Source organism: Sander lucioperca, chromosome 11 (assembly GCF_008315115.2).
Source record: "Sander lucioperca isolate FBNREF2018 chromosome 11, SLUC_FBN_1.2, whole genome shotgun sequence".
In the NCBI taxonomy this organism is placed as follows: Eukaryota; Metazoa; Chordata; class Actinopteri; order Perciformes; family Percidae; genus Sander; species Sander lucioperca.
The window spans coordinates 4,044,198-4,069,101 of NC_050183.1; the positions used below are offsets into that span (position 1 = coordinate 4,044,198).

General features: G+C 43.2%; 1 protein-coding gene across 1 annotated transcript; it reads left to right on the forward strand.

Moving 5' to 3' along the window:
- Positions 1–3,631: 3,631 nt before the first annotated feature.
- Positions 3,632–15,738, forward strand: cth (cystathionase (cystathionine gamma-lyase)). Its single transcript, XM_031307290.2, has 12 exons — positions 3,632–3,900; positions 5,756–5,837; positions 5,933–6,028; positions 6,239–6,348; positions 6,639–6,773; positions 6,908–6,965; positions 7,331–7,408; positions 7,772–7,924; positions 9,839–9,960; positions 10,322–10,374; positions 10,762–10,900; positions 14,576–15,738. The coding sequence occupies exons 1-12, from the start codon at positions 3,715–3,717 to the stop codon at positions 14,591–14,593; spliced, it is 1,230 nt and encodes a 409-aa protein (XP_031163150.1). The 5' UTR covers positions 3,632–3,714; the 3' UTR covers positions 14,594–15,738.
- Positions 15,739–24,904: the final 9,166 nt, after the last annotated feature.

The window sequence follows — 24,904 nt, forward strand, 5'->3', positions numbered from 1 at the left end:
TTTAGCTTAAGCCATAACTATAAGATAGTTAGGGTCACAGTGTCCTCGAGCAAAGTACATTGAGTAATAATAACAAGTGAAACAGGAGCAGAATGTACCACTTCGCGTGAGAGCAAATGAAGACGAGACACAGCACAGTGGCCTTGACCCGGCATGTGTTGTGTGAAGATAACACTCCCTGTGCTGGAGAAAAAAGGGGGCCCAAGAAAGAAAGTGTAAGAGATGAGGGGAAGTACAGAACGGGGCTCACAATGTCTGACAGTCTAGAGATACGTGGACGGGCTCTGGATTTTTGTCTGTTGCTAGGGAAACTTTGTCTCTGCATGCCTTGTGATCCCACAGATCTGTGTACTGAAACTGATGCTTGACTGATTAAACAAATGTATTTGACTTTATCTTGTCTTATTTGGCTCTTGCTTAGGATCAATGTAATTCCAATTTAACGAATGCGTGGGGATATATAGGTCTTTTATTGGAGTCAGACACATTGTCCCAAAAGGGGGGGGACACAGAGGAGGTAAATCCTCAACTGTACCATACTACTAGTACTTCATCTATAACAATCTTAAAGTCTGTGTATTTGAATTCTATTAGCAGATGATGTGAATGTTGATTCACTCAGACATACTGATCAGAACATATTGTGCAATTCATTGCACCAAAGCCTGAGGAAAAACAAGGATAAAAGTTCAATTTACATTTTGACTATAAAATGTATCAAAGATGACACCAGCAGCTGCCCCAAGCGCACAGACTGATCATTATTTCAATTCCTGTGGTTGACTATAGGGTAGTCAGGCAAGATAAATAAACATTATTACTCCTACAGTTTATCATTTTGTTCTCCCTAAAAACTTACATGTAATAAAACATCTCCATCATCCAAGCACAGCGATGCTTGAAATTACCTTTGTTTTTACAAGAGACGGCAAAATAATGAGATGCAGAGCAGAATTTCTGTAGAAATAGTCTTTTCCATTAGATGAGAGCTCACTTGACTGACTACTGACATTTATTTAAATGTATTACAATCATATTACTAAGTCATCTGTTCATTTGTTCATGTTTCCAGTGCTGTCTGACCTTTCAGATCCCTTAGGCAAGCATCTGTGCATTAACTACAACTATAAGTATTTCTTGATTTTCTTCTGCTCATCATTATAATTTTAGAATCAGAATCAGAATCAGAAAGGGCTTTATTGCCAAGTACGTTGCACATACGAGGAATTTGTCATGGTGTTGTTGGAGCATGTCACACATACAAATATAAGAAGGATAAAAAGATATAAACAATATAAGTATAAACATATACACACAGTACGTATTAATAACGATAAAATAAATTTAAATAAATAGTAAAATAAGTTAAACAGTAGTGAAAAGGGACGCTACAGCAGAGTAGGTACAGTGGCATGAGGAGCCAGAGGTGGGGTGTGGAGAGAGTCAGGATGGATTCCGAGCCTTGTTTAGAAGGCTAGTGGCGGAGGGGAAAAAACTGTTTATGTGGCGTGAGGTTTTGGTCCTAATGGACCTCATCCTCCTGCCAGAGGGGAGTGGCTCAAAGAGCTTGTGTCCGGGGTGGGAGGGGTCAGCCACAATCTTTCCAGCACGCTTCAGAGTCCTGGTGGCGTATAGGTCCTGGAGCGGCGGCAGATTGCAGCCAATCACCTTCTCAGCTGACCGAATGACACGCTGCAGTCTGCCCTTGTCCTTGGCAGTGGCAGCAGCGTACCAGATGGTGATGGAGGATGTGAGGATGGACTCAATGATGGCTGTGTAAAAGTGCACCATCATTGTCTTTGGCAGGTTGAATTTCTTCAGCTGCCGCAGGAAGTACATCCTCTGTTGTGCTTTCTTGACGAGGGAGCTGATGTTCAGCTCCCACTTGAGGTCCTGGGAGATGGTAGTTCCCAGGAAGCGGAAAGACTCCACAGTGTCAATTGTGGAGCCACAGAGGGTGATAGGGGCAGGTGGGGCTGGGTTCTTTCTGAAGTCCACAACCATCTCCACTGTCTTTAGAGCGTTGAGCTCTAGATTGTTTTGCTTGCACCAGGTCACCAGGTGGTCAGCCTCCCACCTGTAGGTGGACTCGTCTCCATCAGAGATGAGTCCGATGAGGGAGGTGTCGTCCGCAAACTTCAGAAGCTTGACGGACTGGTGACTGGAGGTGCAGCTGTTGGTGTACAGGGAGAAGAGCAGAGGAGAAAGAACGCAGCCCTGGGGGGATCCGGTGCTGATGGTCTGTGAGTCGGAGACGTGTTTCCCCAGCTTCACATGCTGCTTCCTGTCAGACAGGAAGTCAGTGATCCACCTGCAGGTGGAGTCAGGCACACCAAGCTGGGAGAGTTTCTGCTGAAGCAGAGCCGGGATGATGGTATTGAAGGCAGAGCTGAAGTCCACAAACAGGATCCTGGCGTAGGTTCCTGCGGAGTCCAGGTGCCGGAGGATGTAGTGGAGGGCCAGGTTGACTGCATCGTCTACAGACCTATTGGCTCTGTAGGCAAACTGCAGGGGGTCCAGGAGGGGGTCTGTGAGGTCTTTGAGGTGTGAAAGCACAAGGCGCTCAAAGGACTTCATAACCACAGAGGTCAGGGCGACGGGTCTGAAGTCATTAAGTCCTGTGGTCCTTGGCTTCTTGGGGACAGGGATTATGGTTGAGGTCTTGAAGCAGGCTGGCACGTGACATGTCTCCAGTGAGGTGTTAAAAATGTCTGTGAACACTGGAGACAGCTGGTCAGCGCAGTGCTTCAAGCTGGATGGGGAGACAGCATCCGGTCCAGCAGCTTTCCTGGGATTCTGTCTCCTGAACAGTCTGTTGACGTCCCTCTCGTGAATGGAGAGAGTCGTCACTGAGGTGGGAGGGGGGGTGGAGGTGGAGGTTTAATACCCGCATGCTCAATCCAGCAACTATGGTATACACAATATATTACGTACTGTAGTGTATAATACACAGAACCGCCACACTGTGTATTACTATGGCAGTATCATTGTAGAGTGTTTATTCATTAGATTAGTTTAGGCAGGGTGAAGCAGAACATAGTGATGTCACTGAGTCAGTCAGTACAGAGCACTTCCTCCCCCTATAGCTCAAGAATGGAAACACAGCTAAACTTCTTGTGCTGTCTACCACTATGAACAAAAATAAAAAATGAACAAAATTCAATGTATATTTTCATAACGACAACAAACGTGATATAGTGGTGGTTGGGAAACATAGACCTACTAAGTATTATGTATGGTTAGAGAGAAGTTAAGATGGTGTTCATTCTTTTTAGTTTGACTTTACTACAGAACTACATACATTATCTGATTATTACACTCAGTAGAACTGACTTTATGAAGTAAAAAAGAAGAAAGAAAGAGAGAAAAAGGAGTAAAAAGCGTAACCTCCCTGACTCAAACGACAGGAAACGTTGCATCACTACTGCACACACACGCACACACACACACACACACACACACACACACACACACACACACACACACACACACACACACACAGAACGCAAACAACGTGCAGCATCACGTGGGTTGGACGCCCCTGCTGGACCACCAATCAGCGCCTTCCTCCGCATGTTGATGGGCGCTGATTGGCTCACAAGGACGAGCGCAGCGCACGGCCACGTCAAATTGCTTCCCCCCCCAGTTACCATCCTTCGGTAATGCACACTCATCCTCAGTTCACTGCGGTATACGCTTAGGGGAGCACATGCCATGGATCAGAATCACAAACAAGACGAGCAGAGCGACTTGTTCGCCGGTTTTAGCTCGGCATATAAATCGTTCGCCACAGAGGCAATTCACGTCGGCCAGGAGCCGGAGCAATGGAAATCAATGGCTGTAGTGCCGCCGATTTCCCTATCTACCACGTTCAAGCAGCTCGGACCAGGAAACCACGCCGTAAGTAGCCTCAAGGCGGGGGGTGATGTAAATGATCTGGTGGTACCCATAGGTGGTACCATGGTGGTATGCACCATAGACTGTAGAGGTATGCACGCGCGTAAAGCAGACCCTATTCAGCGTAATGCACGCACGAGGACTTAGTGAGCAATAAATGAACATGTAGTTTTTTTTCAAATGATATTTGAGTCATAGAAACATGTCAGTAAAGCTATACTCTCATTTACATATCTTAAGAATATATTTTTTGTTTTATCAGAATATATTTTTTGTTTTATCAGAATATATTTTTAAGATATAAATCAGTACTGACATCACTCTGTTTCATAGGATGGAATACTTTATTAATCCAAATGGGCAATCCAGCCTTAAAAAAGCCATGTCACACATGAATGAATGCTAACACAGCAAAACAATATTAAAACACAAAGAGGTAAATAAGAATAGTAAACTCGAGATCTAACTTTAATAGCTAGTATTTCCATGGCCATTATAAATAAATAAGGTGACAATGGACAATTATAAACACAACAATACTGCATGGTAAAAACATTGCTATTGCATATATGAATATTGGGAATAATTATACAGATACTACACATAGTAGTAAAAAAAACAATTGAATATTTTATTTTAGGTATTTTTTATATTATGTGTATTATACACCCACTACCTGTTAATTGTCAAAGTAATTGTTCTTCTGCTTCCTCAGTCAACAGTGAATCTATCTTAAGAGAGCCATCTTAACTTCATTTTTTTTCTCCCTTTTCATAGAATGACTCTGAGGCCATATCGTGGGATATCGAGTTTCCCCTCGCTATCACATTCTCTCTGTAGCTAGTAGGCCTCTTTGCTGCAAACTAATTTCTACAATAAACAATGGACAAATAAAGTCTTTAAACGCTTCAGATGTAAAGTTATTCGCTGTCAAAGTGACGTCAAAATGAATGGCAGTCAATGGGATGCTAACGGGGGGGGTGAGTGCTTGTTAGCATCAAAATGGCGCCATAGGAGCTACGCGTTGTGAGGAGAAGCTTACCCCCTTGGTAACATTAGGCGCATCCACCATTTCCTTACCACTGCATATTTACTTGTTCGCAGAGAGACGACTACACAAACCCTCTGTTGAAGCTCCAGCTTGCCTCTGGTCTTCGTTTATCCAACCATGCCTTGCTTTAATGTTATGTGTGTTGGAAAGTGTAAAGCCTTCTTCATTCGTACTCAATGACGAACCTCCTTCGGAAGTGCTAAATACTTCCACTTCTATAGAATCCAAAAATTGTGTTACATTTTGATTATACCAGCAGATCTCTCTCTCTCTGTTTCTCATATTAACAGTGGAAAAAATGTCTATGTACATCCTTGGAGCAAACACAAACTCTCCTTTTAGGCTATACATTTTCTACATTCATTTAAACCATAACAACTTGTTTTCTCCCACCACTCAGCTCATATAACTGTTATTACTGTACTACACTGTTATTACTGGGTGTGTGTCTTTTCTCAAATTACCCTGTTCTCACAGTTGTCAATCTCGTGTGCACACACACACTTGAATCCAACTAAAGACACATTTAAGAACTGGTTTAGTCTGATTGTGAAAGTGCAGCCTATACAGGAATGCAAGGTGTCCTTAAAACCTGTTGGCCTGCCATCCGGCCTAGTTTTGCTAAACAGGATGAAGAAGTTATGATACATTAAGGAATTTTCAGTGTTCTAGTCCTGCTGGGCAAAAGCCTAAAATTCATGCACACTTGTGTTGGGCAACCTGTCCTCTTGTTGTTTGAACACCGTATATAATCATAAATGTTGATTCAGGTGGCTGAAATGTCTTATGTTTTTTTTTATATTGTAGGGGTTTGAATACAGCCGGAGTGGAAACCCTACAAGAAACTGTCTTGAGAAGGCGGTGGCTGCTTTGGATGGAGCAAAGTATAGTAAGTAATTATTATAGCAGATTCTCACATAATCATGGCAGCATATTTCACAAAGGATTTTTGGTCTTGACAACTTTTGTGCTTTTTCCCTGCAGGCATTGCTGTTGCCTCGGGCCTGGCAGCCACAGTGACCATCACTCACTTGCTTAAGGCGGGTGATGGAATTGTCTGCATGGACGATGTGTACGGAGGTGAGACACCCCTTTGTAACTGACAACTGTGTAGAAAAATATGATGCAACCCTAAAATGTTTCCATATGCCATTAGAAACCCACCATTTACTCACTTCCACAAAATGGTTGTTTGGTGTGAAAGTGGAAGCATATTGTGCAAGTTGATTTTGAACTTCACATTGGTTTATTTGGAAATTATAATTTAGTTTCACTCTCTTTATTGCAAAGGCACAAACCGCTACTTCCAAAGAATTGCCGTTGAACTTGGTCTGAAGGTGTCTTTTGCTGACTGTACAAAACCAGAGCTGCTGGAGGCTGCTCTGAAGGCCAACACTAAAGTAAGTCAAATTATATAAGAATAAAGTGCTCTTTGTGTCCTTTATCTATAGCTATTGTGTTTGTAGTTTGGTGTCTCTTCCAACACATTCCAAGTCCTTAAAGCTGCTGCTTCAAGTCAGGTGAAGTTGTATAATTGGGTGTTTCATTTCTCTTTGGGAAACTTGAAGCAGTCATTGTGAATCAGCACTTTGTGTGATGACTGTTATTGGTACAGTAACAGCCCTTTTCCACAGTGGAGTGTGCATTTTCCACATTTTGACACACTCTCCTGAACATGTTCTTTGTGTAGCTGGTGTGGATTGAGACACCCACCAACCCCACAATGAAGGTTGTTGACATCAAGGCCTGTTCCGAGGTGGCCCATAAATACAACAAAGACATAGTGGTGGTCGTGGACAATACCTTCATGTCTGCCTTCTTTCAGGTGAGTGTGACAGATGTGCACTTCATGCTCTTTTGATTTTGAAACAGCAGTTAAATGGTTTCCTGCAATCAAATTCCGGTTTGTGTGGAAACAAGTCATTAATTAACCCATGTGTTTGTCTTGTGTACTCTTAGCGCCCCTTGGCTTTGGGAGCTGATATCTGCATGTATTCAGCTACCAAATACATGAACGGTAGGTTGTGTAAATTTCCAATTTTACTAGCATAAGATTTCATTAAAATGTTATACAACCTAAACCAAAAGTTAGTATTGCGTGTCAAACTGAGGAATGAGGAGAATCTGTAGTCTGTAATTTTCAGTAAGCACCTCATTACCATGACATGACAAGACAGGGCTTGATCTTCCCCCATTATTTTCAAAAATATTAACTGTATACATAGATAGTCAGGCAAAGCTAAAAGATGCATGTGATCTAATCATAACATACTACATTTTGTTAATTACATATTGAATATATATGTTCTGTTGCCATTTACTTGAAATTTGGACTGTATAAAATATTTCCCTTTCTTTTTTCCCTTTCTTTTAATTTGACAGGTCACAGTGACGTGGTAATGGGTCTGGCCTCAATGAACCGGGATGATCTGTATGATCGACTGAAGTTTCTGCAAAATGGTGAGTGGAAAGAACAAAAAGTTACACTAGTCTTGCAGTCTGCTTTGACAAAATGCGCCCAATGTTGCCAAATATCTTGATAGGTGATTTATGGTTTGTCATTTTTGTCAAACAAGAAGCCAAATGTTTGCTGGCTCTGGGTGTTATTTAAGGACACAGATCTCAGAAAGTGTTATCAACCTGCCCTACATTCACTCATTGAACAAACAGGACATGCGCCGGAGGCCAAAGTTCTGCACCAATGTAATACCCTTTCAGAAGGAAGTATTTGTTTATGCTTTTGTTGTTTGCCTGATCTGGGTTTTGGGAGGCTTTGTGACCTCTTTGGGTTCCCCCCCCCCATGTGATTTTGCCTTGGTTCAGCACTGGGCTGTGTACCATCTCCCTTCGACTGCTTCCTGTGTAACCGAGGACTGAAGACACTACACCTGCGAATGGAGAGGCACTTTAGGAATGCCATGGCTGCCGCCAAGTTTCTGGAGGCGGATCCCAGGGTGGAGCAGGTCCTCTTCCCAGGTGATCTCTCAGCACTGGAGTGTAGCAAACAAGTTTGATATATAAACTTCATTATTCACATATCATCTCCTATCAAACACAGTATTTCCCATTGTTGATTTGATTGTCATTTTGTGGGAAACACCATATCAGCATATTTTTTAGGCATGCCAATTATCACTCACCCAAATTGTAACTGTTTTATACAAACAAGCACCCAAGGTTACTTTTTATTGTTATGGTGTGTGGGGAAATGCCACAGAAAGTGCTCTGAGGACAGAGTTGTTGCTTAGTGCAAACAAACCAGGGCTCATGAGCAAAAGTTTCATCTTCAAAAAAGACGATGTTGTGCACATCCATGTAGTTGCAGGTGCAGGACAAAAAAGTGAATGTTCAAAGAAGGTAAAGTCACACCTTAATGCGCCGGAAAAATACTTTTAAGGAGAATTCCGGTCGATTTCAAAATGGAGCTCTGTTGTTTGTAAATTTGGAGTGCTGTCAGTAGTGAGAAAAACGAAAACAATTGGTGTTACCTACACCGTGTTATCCTCCTGCTACAGTTTGCACTCAGGAAGCTGAAACAGGGCAAGTTTTAAACGTGCTTTTAGCCTCTTAACATGTTCGAAATGTCATTACGTGTTATTAAGTGCCTACCCATGTGAAGTGATTCCTTCCGAGTGAACACAGTGAATCTGACTGCAGTAGATGTGAAAGAAATGCATAAAAGTTTTGCTAATTCAAGCTCTGTTTAGTTCCGGTGTTGAGACGGCAAGATGAGTGCTTAGGGACGTCTACAAACTACAACACTGAAAAGAACAAAATATATAAACAAATAATAATGTTATAAAATATATAACAAAAATATTTTCAAAAATAGGCATATGCTTATTTTTTTTAAGTAAGTGCTGTAGTACAACTAGCAGGACACAAGTTATAATTTAGGTAAGTTTGGAGACACTACCTTATTACATCATTAAATTAATAAATATTTTTGTTGTATTTCTTTTCGGTGTTGTAGTTTGTAGACAGTCCCTAAGCACTTGGCTTGCCGTCTCAACACCGGAACTAAACAGAGCTGAATTAGCACGACTTTTATGCATTTCTTTCACATCTACTGCTGTCAGATTCACTGTGTTCACTTGGAAGGAATCACTACACATGGGTAGGCATTTGTAATGACATTTTGAACATGTTAAGAGGCTAAAAGTACGTTTTAAATTTGCCCTGTTTCAGCCTCCTGGGTGCAAACTGTAGCAGGAGGATAACACGGTGTAGGTAACACAGATTGTTTTCGTTTTTCTCGCTACTGACAGCACTCCAAATTTACAAACAGCAGAGCTATGTGTCGAAATCGACCGGAATTCTCCTTTTTAATAGTGCAAATAATGCACACAACATTTCGGCCCACAATTTGGCCTTCCTCAGGTGACCTGAGAGTCAAATGTTGTTCTTTGTAACTTTTAAGTAAGCAATGGATTCATCAGCACTCCTACCTCTAATTTTGCTCTCTGGTCACAGACTCTTTCATCTTGTTATGTAAGGGTTGCTAATCATTCACAACTGCTGGCTGCCATATGCCATTAACCCATCTCCTTATATTCATTAACCCTTAAGTTTTTGTTGTTTTTAAATTATAGCCTGAGGTGACATCTGCAGTTACACCTTACATCTACACCTGTAGCTGTTTGAATTGCAGTGAACCGAAGGAGGAGTAAACACTCCAGGGTTAGAATAAACCAGTCATACCACGTTTGGAATGAATGTGCCCTTTTACACATTTTCAAAGAAGCTCTTAAGTCCATGCATGTATATTTGAAAATAACGATAAGATATGCAAATTAACAAAGTTATTATCACACCCCCACTTGTTCATGCTTTAGTGAGGGAGAAACATCCTGTAATCACAACCTAACTGTTTTCCCCCTCTCGACGTAGGCCTGCCCTCTCACCCCCAGCATGAAGTGATGAAAAGACAATGCACCGGATGTCCGGGGATGATAACCTTCTACATTAAGGGAAAACTGGAGCACGCCAGCACCTTCCTCAGTAACCTCAAAGTAATTATACTAAGACATTATTATTTGATCTGGACTGCTCGGTTTTGTGTTTTGAAAGTAGACAATGTTGTAAGGCTGCAGGGGCTTTTGCAAAATGATGGAAAAGTGAAGGAAAAAACATTTTAATACTACCACTACAAGGGTGCCTTAGCAAATTTTAGGACTGACATAAAACTGAATGGCACTCAAAAACGTTTTTGAATGATCTGAAACACAAAATGTAAGCAGAAAATATGACAATGGCTTGGGTAGTTTCTGTAGTTGGTTACTTATCTTTTGTGTGACTTAATTTACACAATGTACACTATTTATATCCTGCACTATGTTTCACTTCATGTCCTCTGTTTCCTTTTTATTCCAGTTGTTTGCGATAGCTGAGAGTCTCGGTGGTTATGAAAGTTTAGCAGAACATCCGTAAGTATTCCTGCAGAATTTTACTCTACATATATTATATTATTTAAGTACATTGTTTTATTTTTGGTAAAACACAGACTGCGTTTAGAAAAACAAGTGGCATGTCAAACGTGACAGAAATAGCAAACTTTAAATAATCCAAATTCTAACTTCAGTGTGCAAGTTTATAAAACTGAAACTTTCAGCAGCTGCAATCCTAGATGTAATGTCAAAGTAGCACCACAAGGGGGCAGCAAAGATCAAGAAAGAAAATCCCTATCAGACTCTTTAAACATATTTTAATTGAGGCACTTTATTTCCATTATGAAGTCTGTCTCTGCTCTAATCTCTAATAAAACAGCAGGATGTCTCTGTTTTATGGCTCAAATGCCTTCTATCAAAATTTAGGGCGATTATGACCCATGCATCAGTGCCAGAAAACGAGAGGAGAGTCCTGGGGATCACTGACACACTCATCCGACTCTCTGTGGGTCTGGAGGATGAGGCTGACATCATTGAAGACCTGGAGCAAGCTCTTGCTGCTGCTGTAAGTAACATCCAACACTGGAGTACCAGATAGTCCTTCAAAGCAATATGGTTTCTTATCAAATAAAATCAACTGTTAAAATGATTACGTTTTGTGGGAGGCTGAAATTATTTTCAGCTCTTTTAACAAGTGAAGGGAATCTACTGCACACTAATTAGGTTTTCAGAAATTCTAAGTGAGAGCACATGTTTTCTAAGTTTTGTTCTACAGAATAACCTACAGAACAACCAAGGTGACTCGAGAGGTATGTGTGTCTTTTCCCAAAAACTGGTGAGGAAAAAAATACCTGCTTGATGAGACAGGGCACTCTGTTACTTGTTTATGGCTCTCTGATTAACGCCTTGATATCAATAAGCCTATGCCAGTCTGTATAGATTTTCAGCACGTGACTCTGTGACAGATGCCAGTTAGCTGTGACTCAGGTTTAATACAAAAGCCAGACAGGCAGTTATGGATTAAAAAAAATGCAACACTTGGTTATGATCTTTTCTCAGAACAAAATCTAAAAAACAGATGTTTGGTGGTCAATGAATGACATGTGAACTGCTGCTGTCCCTTCATCTTCCACTGCAACTGAAAAAAAATGTTTTTACTTGTTAAAGAGCCATACCCGACAACACTGAATCGCTTTTACTCAACATGCAACAAGTAATTCTGTTGTATTTTAGAAAATTGAATGTACTTTTTCTACTGTTTCAGACATCAATGTTTCCATTCATGTCCATAAAAAAGACGCTCCTTATTATTCCAGAACTTGCCTGAGAATTTTGAGTTTTCTTCAGTATCAAAGTAATTCAGTGACAGTTCTGTACATCCATAGGAACATTGCAAACAGGTACTGCTAATTAGGCATATTTTAAATTGTGCCTAAACAATAATAATAAAATGAACAAACAATAAATACAGAAACAAATAACACATACATGCATACATACATATAACTATTTAACATTAAGAAAGAATAAAGAGGCTGTATGGGTTAGTGCAGGATGTACAAAAATGTAGAGGGATGTGCAAAAGTTCAGACTCGAACAACTCTAGGCTTAAAAAAACATCCCTCGATTTGTAGCCCACAGCCAAAGTCCCTGCACCCACTCACTCCATAGCAATATTAGATGTCCTCCTTACACCCCCTAAAGCATTATGGGTACTGTAGTACCAAAACTTGGAGTGTGATTCTCTACCAAATGGGAGTAAAACAAATGGTAATGCGTGACAAAAATCCCTTAATATTTACTTTTTTCAATTGGTATTTATTGTGCCACAGTCTCTACTCCACCACAGCTCACTTTAGAAGGAGATCCAGATGCCACGCGTGTGGCTTGCTAATGATTAATCCGAGGATAAATGCACCCATACGTCTTTGTACTTTACAAGTACAAGGTTATATCTAATCTAAGAGCTGTGTGAGTTACGACCTGCACAAAAAAAAAAATCAGGGAAAATATATTTTAAGGAAAAATTATATTGGATGATCCAGACTGATGTCATTAAGTGGCGTATGTATGACACGCCAATTCGTATGCCATTTTGGCGTGTTATTAAGACGCATAATCACTTTTTAGCGTGTTTATCATGTCGTTTGGCCTCCATTGACCTACATTACGCGTGAATTATCGCCATAGCGAGTAGTATGAAAGGACGGAAGTCCACGGAGGGAGGTTGGTTGGGGTGGTGGATGGGTAAAACACAGGACTTTCACCCAGGAGAGCCAGGATCGCGTTCATCAACCGTTATTTTTGTGTTACTAAAGCCTTTCCCAATGTTCTTTTCCTAAACCCAACCTTTTTTTTTCTTCTTTTTTTTCACGCGTGTGACGTCTTTCTCTCGTTCACGTGGTGTGTATGTTTACATCCGCTGTATACAGCGTAGACATACACACGGATAGCTCAAAATGCGTACAGATAACACGCCATTTGGCTTTAGGAAAGTGGCGTGTATGTTTACGCAAAGTCATGAGGCCAAGTTGGATGATCATATTTCTAACATCCAACAAACTGTGAAACCAAGCAAGCTGCCACTTGTTTACTTCCAAGGCACACAACAAACTATACATTTGACCTGTATAGTGCAGAATAAGGGACGTCTGTCAAAATGAAGACAAATCCGGCCTGGAGAAGAAGTGGCAATTATCTTGGGGAACATTCAGGGAGAGCCAGGCCAGGAAGAGTTGCAGACCAGGATTGAGTTAGGTACTATATGCAGTGGTTGCACACTGTGAACTTTGTAGAGGGTTGTGGTGTATTCACCCATCTTAAAAAAACAAAACAAAACTCTCCCAGCTGCATGACCAGATCCATCATGCACTGTGAGGTCTCTGTATCTATGCAGCAGTCTGGGGTAAGTCACTCTGTGTCGTCCACTGGGAATATTCCTCTATTTGCACTTGCTCAGCAAATCCCTGACAGTTTATATTGTTAATGTCATCTCCCAAAGTCACTCTTTGTGTTACCCATTTAACGTTTGGGGAAATGTTTATAGATTCTCACACTGATATCTTTAAAATAATTGAAGTTGATTTACTAGCTGCATGCTTGTCAGTATTTTTGTTGTGGAAAAATGCAAAGTATTTCTGCTTCGTAGACCAACATAATGGCTCCTCAGAAGCACTCCAGTGTTCCCAGAATCCAATTTAAAGTTCATTGCTCAGATTTTTCTCACTTCTGTGCACCATTGGCCCTCAGATCTGGCCTGGCTTGTCCAGACATCTGCCTTTTTATCAGCCCTCTCTGTGCTCAAACAGTTAGTGTCGACATCTTTTATTGCACCTCTGTCTTTCTTTCTTTCTGCCTTGGCATGGTGGCTGAGGTTTCATCAAACAGAGTATTTCCTATGGATAATCATTTTTCATTTGTTTTATATTAATCATAGATGCACTAACTAGAATGCAACAGCTCATTTAGAATCAATTTGGCATATGATGCTGGTTGAGATCACATTAAAACTGTTAAACGAGCTCTGGTGTGCTGCTTTTGAATAATTCACCACTAATTCCCACCTACCAACTGCATTATGATCAGTAGGGAATTTGAGTTTCCTGAAACCCCTTTTTGCTACCTCATGCAGCCGTTTCCTGCATGGCGGGCTGCACCTCCTCTTCTCAGGATTCAGATAATGTCTCTGAATCCCTCTGCTGCCCGTCTGCAGCAAATGGAAATTAAATGGAGAAAAATATCTCTAATGACTGTGTGGAGACTGGGGAAAGGCACCTCTGATGGGTGAAATGTTTAATTGGATGGGACGGCAGGTCAGATTGGGGCAGGCGGTTAAATTTCCGGTCAAGCGACCTCATCCTAGGGTTAGTTTTGAATCACAAACTTGGCTGTTGGTTAATCATTCGGAACTCTCCACTGTGTCTATGCCATTTATAACGTTTCTGTAAAATGCTGGGTGTGTGGTGTTTTATTGATCAGTTTTCTCTGTGGTGCGGTTAATCTGCTTTTGACTTGACATTTTGGCATCCCTCCTCAGCTCATGAAGCAAAGAGAGCAGGAATGACTGTATGGATTGTGCTCCTTTTTTGTTTGTTCCAAGGAAGTGTTTGTGTCATTTCAGAAAAATTGTAGCATGTTATCAACTGTAGCCTCATGTCTGTCTGTTGCTTCCTGCATGTGGACTGTACAGAGTATTGATTTCACTGGTCAATTTTTTTCTTTTCCCGATGTCTTTTAATAGCATCCAAAGAAGAAGTGAAATGTCTTCAGGGCATCCTCGAGGCTGAGGTTGAAATCAATGGAAGTCGAGATGAAGACCGAAGGTACCTTAAGTCTCTAATCATCGCAGATCAACACTTGGTACCTCCGTTCAGCGCACAAGCAGCAGAGATACAACTATCAGGGAACAACTTGTTCTTTAAAAAATATAAATCGTGCTATCTGTGAATTTTTACATGAGAATCTTTTTAATGCCTATTTTACTAGAACATCAGTTAAGTAATCTTATTTATCTTATGCTGGGTTTTGCTTTGTTTTATGTTTGCATTTGTTTTGTTTTGTTTGGAGGGCTTTACTGGGCTGTAGTCCTATTCATTCAAGGCTGATACAGTATGAGTTTCTGCAGGAAAAACAAACATTTTCTGTATAATCTTGCTATGAACCTACTTCAGGCTGCATCCTAGTTTTGATGCACAGAACAGTCTCCAAATGTAACTGCCCAAAGTACAACTGCAGCTGTAATCTGTATTAATAATTTCCTAATTCTAGCTGGCATAGTTTCCTATATAAAAGAGGTAGGCACGTATTAAGGATGTCTCATTAGTCAGATGGACTCATTGGCAAAGTTAATGTCCAAAAGTCAAAAACCTTCTTTAATGTCAACATCTGCTCAAAGATTTTAGGTGCTTTTTCAGAACCATTTAAATCATTTTATGAAGAACAAACAATATCTCCATTCATCATTAATATAAATTTGTGTATTTGGTTGCAGAATGTTGATATGATTTATATTATGCTTCATCAAATGTATGCCTTGTAAAGAAAAGGAGAGGAAGTTTGAGAGGATATTTGTATAAATGAGGGAGTGTTTGGTAAGCACATGCCTTTATTTGGAGCAGAATTTCCCAGCATTGATGATGTTTGAGGTTTTTATAATAACAAGTGAAGGCTATTATAGGAGTATTTCTCAGAATAAAGTTTGATGACACAAAAAGCGTTTGGGCCAATGACAAAAAAAACACCCTCCCCCCAGGTCAGAACTTGCATGTTTTGTATCTGTGCAGAGAAAAATGTTTCACTCAGGCACTTCCACCTGCTGCTCTACCACGCTTCATTTGGGACAGACCATTCACCATCAATGTCATTTATGTAACTAACAAATCCATTAAAATCAGTTTGCAGTATCTGTGTCTCACTTCCTCTAACCCTCCTGCTTTACAAACAGCAGTGTAATTGTAAGTTAAGCATCAGTAACAGTAGCAAGTCAATAAGCCACATTCAATTTAGCCTGGATAGTGGTAGGCAGCACACTGGGTTTTTCAGCTGATGGATCACTGAGCTAGTTCTCGTCCTAATTATACCATCAATAACATTTCTACATGGAGACTGAAGGTTTTGGTTCTCTGTAGGAGACCAGTTATCTTTAAAGGTTTTGATTTACTGGAACATTACATGGATTTTACACCTCTGAAGAGCTTCTGAATCAGCCATTAACATTTTGTGTAAGCCATGCTACATCTCAAATCTCTGCCAAAGCAACATGGCATCATGACTTTGCATAAACATACACGCCACTTTCCTAAAGCCAAATGGTGCGTTATCTGTACGTATTTTGAGCTATCCACGTGTATGTCTACGCTGTATACAGCGGATGTAAACATACACACCACGTGGCGTGTTATCGCAAGAACAACGTCATGCGTGTAAAAAAAAAAAAAAAAGTTGGGTTTAGGAAAAGAACATTGGGAAAGGCTTTATTTAAAAAAAAAAAAAAAAAAGTCAAACGCCACACGTGGGACACGATCCCCGCTCTCCTGGGTGAAAGTCCTGTGTTTTACCCATCCGCAGACTTCTGTCCTTTCATACTACTCGCTACGGCGATAATTCACATGTAATGTAGGTCAATGGAGGCCAAACGACGTTGATAAACACGCTAAAAAGCGATTATGCGTCTTGATAACACACAAAAATGGCATACGGATTGGCGTGTCATACATACGCCACTTAATGAGATCAGTCTGGCCAAAGGCTGATGTGATAATTTAGCAAGCTAAAACATTCCCTCAAACCATATGTCCAATTAGATTGTGTATATTTGGGGGACGTGATGGCCTAGATGGAAACGGCTGGGGGAGGCTCTGCATTTAAAGGAGCCGTGTGTAGGATTTAGGGAGATCAACTGGCAGAAATGGAGTATAATATTCATAATTATATTTTCACTAGCGTATAATCACCTGAAACAAGAGTTAGCGAGTCCTCTTCCACCATGTTGCACTGCCTGTTAGGTGTTTGCTTCGGCCCAGAACGCAGAGATTACACACAGACACAGTAGAGCAGTTTTAAAACGTATAATAGAGCTACGGGTACTCAGAGAAACACAGACGATGGTTTCAAAGCCGGGAAGCTCCTGACTGGTCCAAGGTGGAGGGGAGCGGGTCCAGGCAGTTTCAGGACACGAGAGGAGACAGGCTGAGGCGAGATCACTGGTGGGTTCCTGAAGTGAAGACGGAGGCTGGCAGGTGAGACTGGGAGCATGCAGACGCCGTGGAGATTGCAGCAGGGCTGAGCGAAAACTAGAGAGAGACACAGGGTAAGTTTCAGCAGGGAATCAAAGACAAAACTAGAATACTTCAGGGCTTAGAGCCAAGTTACCACATGGGTTGTAGTTAACGAACTGGCGCCGACAGGAAGATCAGCCCGGGTTAAATATTGCTGGTGATTCTGGATGATGAGCTGCAGCTGCGAAGATCGGCTGAGCAGGGTTGAAGAGGCCACGCCCCTTGACCTAGATCTCAGACCACGCCTCCAGCACTCCACACGGAAACAAACAGACAAAACACAAAACACAGGGAAAGGACATCCCAGACAGGACAGAGAGAGCTGCCCGTAACAGGACCCCCCCTCAACGGACGCCTCCTGGCGTCCCTCTAGGCCTCACTTTGTCTAGGTGAGCGCGATGGAAGTCCTTCACCAATTGCGGGTCCAAAATGAAACTCCTGGGGATCCAGGAACGCTCCTCTGGTCCATACCCCTCCCAGTCGACCAAATACTGGAGGCCCCGACCCCGCCGACGAACGTCCAACAGCCTCTGGACGGTGTAGGCTGGATGGTCGTCGATCATGCGAACAGGAGGGGGAGGATCAGCAGGTGGGCACAGAGGACTGGACGAGACCGGTTTCAGTTGTGACACGTGGAAGGTGGGATGACATCTCAGTCCGCGGCAACTTTAGCCGCACAGCAGAGGGATTGATTATGGCCTCTATGACGAATGGGCCCAGAAACCGTGGCGCCAACTTGCGTGACTCGACCCGCAGAGGGATGTTCTTGGAAGATAGCCACACCTGTTGTCCAGGTTGGTACTGGGGGGCTGGGATCCTGTGCCGATCGGCTGAGTTCTTACTCCGCGGTCCTAAGCAACGCCTCCCGGGCGTCGCGCCAAACCTGATGACAGCGCCGTAAGTTCTCCTGAACAGAGGGGACAGCCAGATCTCTTTCCTGATCGGGAAACAGCGGAGGTTGATATCCCAGCGACGCCTCGAAGGGGGATAGGCCGGTGGCAGAGGTGGTCAAGGAATTGTGGGCGTACTCGATCCAGGGCAGGTGTTTCGCCCATGAGGACAGATGCTGAGCCGCCACGCATCGAAGAGATGCCTCCAGATCCTGGTTGGCTCTCCCAGTCTGGCCGTTCGATTGAGGATGGAATCCTGAGGAGAGACTTACAGAAGCACCGAGGGCATAACAAAAGTCTTTCCAGACTTGTGAAATGAACTGTGGGCCTCTGTCAGAAACAATGTCTACAGGTATTCCATGGGGACGGAATACATGTAAGACCAAGAGGTCCGCTGCCTCACTGGCAGTCGGTAATGCTACATAGTGAACAGATTTAGAGAATCTGTCCACAATGGTGAGTATTGTATCATTACCTTCGGATACTGGGAGACCGGTGACAAAGTCCAGGGCGATGTGGGACCAGGGACGACTTGGGACCGGCAGGGGCTGCAGTAACCCCGAGGGAGACTTTTCCTCGGGCGCAAATGGAGCATGCTGCCACATAAGCCCGGTCATCCGCTTCAGCTGACGGCCACCAAAAATGCCTTCTGAGCAACGTTAGCGTGCGTTGCATTCCTGGATGGCAGGCGAAACGGGACGAAGGGACCCACTGCAGCACTTCAGGACGCACCGACTCAGGGACATATAGCCGGCCAGGTGGTCCATCTGCTGCTCCAGGGTCAGATTCCTGGGCTGACTTGATGCGGGATTTGATCTCCCAGCGGACCGTGGCCAAAACGCAGGTAGACGGCAGGATGGGGTCAGACTCACCTGACTCTTCAGAGACAGAAAACTGGCGGGACAGAGCATCAGGTTTTACATTGCGTGAGCCAGGATGGTAAGTAAGGGTAAAGTTAAACCTACTGAAGAAGATGGACCATCTGGCTTGGCGGGAGTTAAGTCTCTTGGCTGACTGGATAAACGCCAGGTTTTTGTGGTCGGTCCACACCACAAACGGCTGCTCAGCTCCGTCCAGCCTATGTCTCCATTCCTCTAAAGCCAATTTCACGGCCAGCAGCTCACGGTTCCCCACATCATAGTGTCTCTCCGCCAGAGAACTTCTTAGAGAAAAAGGCGCACGGATGGAGCTTTTGGTCCGAGGGGGAGCGCTGTGAGAGGCCAGCTCCAACACCTGAATCCGACGCATCCACTTCAACAATAAAAGGCAGAGATGTGTCTGGGTGAATGAGCACTCGGGAGGTTGAAAACAGCTTCTTCAGGGTACTCATGGCTTGGTCTGCTTCAGGGGTCCACACGAATGGGACTTTAGGGGAAGTGAGTTTGGTGAGGGGCGCTACAACTCGGCTAAAACCTTGGATAAACCTCCTGTAAAAATTAGCAAAACCCAGGAAACGTAATTGTTTGCGAGTCAGAGGTATGGGCCATTCAGTTACTGCTTTTATTTTTTCAGGATCAGCGGATACCTGTCCCCTTGCAATAATGAACCCCAAGAATGGCACTGACTCACGATGGAATTCACATTTTTCTGCTTTTACAAAAAGCTTGTTCTCCAGGAGGCGTTTAAGGACTAGTCGGACATGAGAGATATGTTCCTTAAGGGACTTGGAAAAAAAAAAAAATCAAAATGTCATCCAGGTAGACGAACACAAACCGATTCAACATCTCTCAAAACATCATTCACCATCGACTGGAATACTGCTGGTGCATTAGTTAGTTAATCCAAAGGGCATTACCAGGTATTCGAAGTGTCCGAGCGGTGTATTAAAAGCCGTTTTCCACTCCTCCCCTTGCCGGATCCTGACGAGGTGGTAAGCATTGCGGAGGTCCAGTTTCGAAAAGACCGTGGCTCCCTGAAGGGGTTCAAAAGCAGAGTTTATGAGTGGCAATGGGTATTTATTCTTCAGTGATGTTGTTCAATCCGCGGAAATCAATATAGGGGCGTAATGTTTTGTCCTTTTTGTCCACAAAGGAGAAACCCACCCCCACAGGAGACGTGGAGGGGCGAATGATACCTGCAGCCAGTGAATCTCCGATATACTTCTCCATCGCCTCTCTTTCGGGCCTGGACAGGTTGTAGAGTCGGCTTGAAGGCAAGGGGGCTCCTGGAAACAACTCAATAGCACAATCATAGGGTCTGTGGGGAGGCAATGACAAGGCTCTTTCCTTACTAAAAACTTCAGCTAAGTCCAGATATTCTTTGGGCACCCCGGACACGTCAGGTGGTTTTACAGGAGCAGTGGGGGTTTCAATTTTGGGAGGAATAGCTGAACCGAGACACATGGAATGACAGAAACTACTCCAGCTGTTTATTGTCTTGTGTTGCCAGTCAATTTGAGGATTGTGTAAACTGAGCCAGGGAAAACCGAGAATGAGAGGAGAGAATGATGCTGCCACAACCTTGAAGACTATCTCCTCACTATGGTTACCGGAAAGGACGAGGGTGACTGGGACTGTTTGCTGAGTTACCTTAGCTAGTAATTGGCGGTCAATAGTAGCCACATTGATGGGAGCTGGAAGCGATACGAGGGGAATGTTAGCTTGTTTAACCAGGTTCGAATCAATGAAATTGTCCTCTGCCCCCGAATCAATAAGGGCTGATAGCGGTAATGAGAGTGAACCAAATTAGAGGGTTGCAGGGAGAGATAAGCGACGAGATGTGGGATCAATTTCTGGGACAGGGCTCGCTAGTGTTCCCACTCTCACTAACGAGCCTCTTCTTTTGGGCGTACTGGACAACTAGCGAGGAAGTGGGAGGAATTTCCACAGTACAGGCACTCACCTGCCTGTCGGCGGCGCCAGCGTTCAGCTGGGGGTAACCGAGCCCGACCCAATTGCATGGGTTCCTCCACATCCCTCGTGGCGGGGACAGGTGCAGCCGAGAGCTCTCGACGGGGAGTTGAGGAACAGGACCTTGATGCCTTGGATGTCCGAGCCGGAACATGTGTGGGTCCGTTCTTCTCCCGTTTCCTCTCCCGGAGCCTGTTGTCGATTTTAATGGCTAGAGAAACGAGACTGTGCAGGTTACTGGGTTCATCGCGAAGAGCAAGCTCATCTTTAATTAAAGGGTTCAAACCGTGCACAAACACTCCCTGCAGTGCTTCCTCGTTCCACTTAGAATCAGCTGCTAATGTCCAAAAATCTATGGAGTACTCCGCCACACTCTCAGTACCCTGGCTGAGCGCCAACAGTCTTTTGGAAGCATTGCCAACATAATCTGGATGGTCAAAAACGGTGGTTAACCGTGCGGGGAAAAAAAAAAAAAAAAAAACTGAAAAAGTTAGACTGGTGAGATGTTGATTCGAACACATAGCTTCTGCCCAAACTAGAGCCTTTCCCCTTAGTAACCCCAGTGCGTAATGTACCTTGGATGATTCCGAGGCAAACGACAACGGCTTCTGCTGAAAGATGAGTCCGCATTGGAGCAGGAATCCTCTGCATTTGTTCAGTTCCCCAGAAAATGGCTCCGGTGGTGTCACTGGGGGTTCCCGGGTGAATGAAGCGGAGTCCATGGCAGAGGAAGCAGACAGAGGAAGGAGTGGGGAGAGGTGAAAAACTGGGTGCACTGGGAAGAGACAGAGTGGCAATTTGAGTTGATAGCTGAGTCACTTGATTGCACAATTGCTGCTTAGTCTCGAGTAATTTGTGAATTAATTGGTCGTGCTGCCCTAGCAAAGCTCCTTGGTTTTTAATGGCACGAAAAATGCCGTCTTCGTCTGTTGCATGTGAAATCTCTGCAGGGTCCATGGCCAGTTCGTTCTGTTAGGGATTTGCTTCGGCCCAGAACGCAGAGATTACACACAGACACAGTAGAGCAGTTTTAAAAGGTTTAATAGAGCTACGGGTACTCAGAGAAACACAGACGATGGTTTCAAAGCCGGGAAGCTCCTGACTGGTCCAAGGTGGAGGCGAGCCGACGTGGAGGGGTCCAGGCAGTTTCAGGACACGAGAGGAGACAGGCTGAGGCGAGATCACTGGTGGGTTCCTGAAGTGAAGACGGAGGCTGGCAGGTGAGACTGGGAGCATGCAGACGCCGTGGAGATTGCAGCAGGGCTGAGCGAAAACTAGAGAGAGACACAGGGTAAGTTTCAGCAGGGAATCAAAGACAAAACTAGAATACTTCAGGGCTTAGAGCCAAGTTACCACATGGGTTGTAGTTAACGAACTGGCGCCGACAGGAAGATCAGCCCGGGTTAAATATTGCTGGTGATTCTGGATGATGAGCTGCAGCTGCGAAGATCGGCTGAGCAGGGTTGAAGAGGCCACGCCCCTTGACCTAGATCTCAGACCACGCCTCCAGCACTCCACACGGAAACAAACACAGACAAAACACAAACAGACACACAGGGAAAGGACATCCCAGACAGGACAGAGAGAGAGCTGCCCGTAACACTGCCATGTTTCTACAGTAGCTCAGAGTGGACAAACCAAACACTGGCTCTAGAGTAGGCATGGGCTGGTATGAGATTCTGATGGTATAACCTTCAGCAAATATGTCACAGTTTCACGGTATTGCAATGACAGCTATAAATGTATTATTTTTGAAATGTCTGGGTAAAAAACAACTTTTTTTCCATTGAACACAATGTATTTTATTTTTAAACATACTGCCCACTGGCAGGGAGAGGGATTTATAAACTGCACTTTCTGTCCTTTCTGTCCTCATAAAAAACAGCTCATACCTTAGGAACCATATGACAGAAAATGTTAGTGGTTTTGAAACCGTGACTTTTTCAAACCTCTGTATACCTTGAAACTGATAACCGGCCCATGCCTACTCTAGAGAGGGCCTTTAGTGTTTTTACGTTTCTCGAAGGCCACTGTAGGTTCTACTACACACTTGGAAAGGGAAGGGGTATTCAGTTGGTTGCAACCTCACTGCTAGATGCCACTAAATCCTACACACTGCTCATTTTAAAGTAGATGTGCTACGGAGGTGTTTGGAATTCAGCTCTCAACTCTTCCGGCCTTGACTCATGTAGTGGGATCTTGTCACAGAGTGTGTGTGTGGTTAGAATATTCTCAAAAACATCATTCAGTGCAAGTTTTCAGTGTTTGTCAGCTCCCTCCAGTCAGCCAGGGCCTTTTTTGGAGAACACGTCTCCATCAGATGAGCCTCAAACACGGATAGAAGTACAGTATCTGATGATACAACGAAGTGGAGGCATGAGAGGTTATGATGTGGCTGTGTGGGCTTTTGGTGTTTATTTTACAAATATGAATATGTAATTACATTCACTGCTAAATAATGTGTGCTATGACCAGTTTAAACAACAAAATGTGCGGCTGGTGGTCGGTTTCAATCTGTTGCATCACAGATAAACAAGAAACCACCCACTTGCATTCACTGGAGGCCATCTGTACTCAATCACATCTGAAGTCATAGAAGACATTCATGTAAGCAAATTTGTAGATAAGAGGTTTAGAGTTGGTGGGAGACTTGCTGTGTGTCAGTGACTGCGATGGCAAAAATGGCAGCAGCAGATTGAAATATTAACATTAGTTTCCAGAAATCCTGTGATCAAGTGACATCAACTGAAAACAGAACAGTCATTATTGTCAGCCTGGACAGTCTATGAACTACAATATATTACCAAAACATACCAAATAGATGAGAGAGTTGAGAGTGGTGAGTCCAGCTTTCTCTGGATGAAGTGCTTACTTACTGCTATTCAAGTTTATTATATTTATATACAGGGTACCCATGGGGTCTTAAAAAAAGTCTTTAATTCAATATAAAACATTCACAAAGTATTACATTTTGTGTACAAAGGTCTTAAATTATTTCTTGTCCTTTCGTAGGATTAAATAAATACCGTAGCATCCTACATGCTTTGTGTGTGTGTGTGTATGTGACTTTACAATTTACGTGTTAAGTGTTGTAGATTCATAGAAAACCAACAGACCCAACAGTCATGACATGCATGCTGATCATTCTGTGTAATTTAATCTGTAATTGAAAGGGGCATGTTCAAAATAATAGCAGTGTTGTGTTCAGTTAGTGAGGTGATTGATTATGTGAAGAAACAGGTGTCAATTATGGCCCATATTTAAGGAAGGAAGGAAGGAAGCAAATGTTGTGCATGCTGGTTATAGTGCATTTCACACTGAAATACTCAGCAAAATGGGTCGTTCCAGACATTGCTCTGAGGAACAGCGGACTTTGATTAAAAAGTTGATTGGAGAGGGAAAAACATATAAAGAAGTGCAGAAAATTATAGGCTGCTCAGCCAAAATGATTTCAAATGCCTTGAAATGGCATCCAAAGCCTGAACGATGTGGGAAAAAACTACCATTCGAATGGATCGAAGAATAGCCAAAATGGCAAAGGCTCAACCAGTGATCAGCTCCAGGAAAATCAAAGAAGACTTAAAGTTACCTGTGAGTGCTGTTGCGAAGAAGGCTATGTGAAGCAAAGCTAGAAGCCCCCACAAAGTCCCATTGCTGAAAAAAAGACATATACTGAATAGGTTGAAATTTGCCAAAGGACACATTGACTGGCCAAAGGAGAAATGGGGCAACATTATGTGGACTGATGAGAGCAAAATTGTTCTTTTAAGGTCTAGGGGCCGCAGACAGTTTGTCCGACGACCCCCATGCACTGAATTCAAGCCACAGTACACTGTGAAGACAGTAAAGCATGGTGGTGCAAAAATCATGTTATGGGGATGTTTCTCATACTGTGGTGTTGGGTCTATTTATCGCATACCAGGGATCATGGATCAGTTTTAATACATCAAAATACTTGAGGTCATGTTGCCTTATGCTGAAGAGGAAATGCCTTTGAAATGGGTCTTTCAACAAGACAATGACCCAAAACACACCAGTAAGCGAGCAAAGTCTT

Bases quoted from the DNA above. Each gene is read 5' to 3' on its own strand.
- cth (XM_031307290.2), top strand. From the start codon at position 3,715: ATGGATCAGAATCACAAACAAGACGAGCAGAGCGACTTGTTCGCCGGT. The intron at 6,029-6,238 runs GTGAGACACCCC...TTTATTGCAAAG, and splicing joins CATGGACGATGTGTACGGAG to GCACAAACCGCTACTTCCAA. The intron at 6,966-7,330 runs GTAGGTTGTGTA...TTAATTTGACAG, and splicing joins AGCTACCAAATACATGAACG to GTCACAGTGACGTGGTAATG.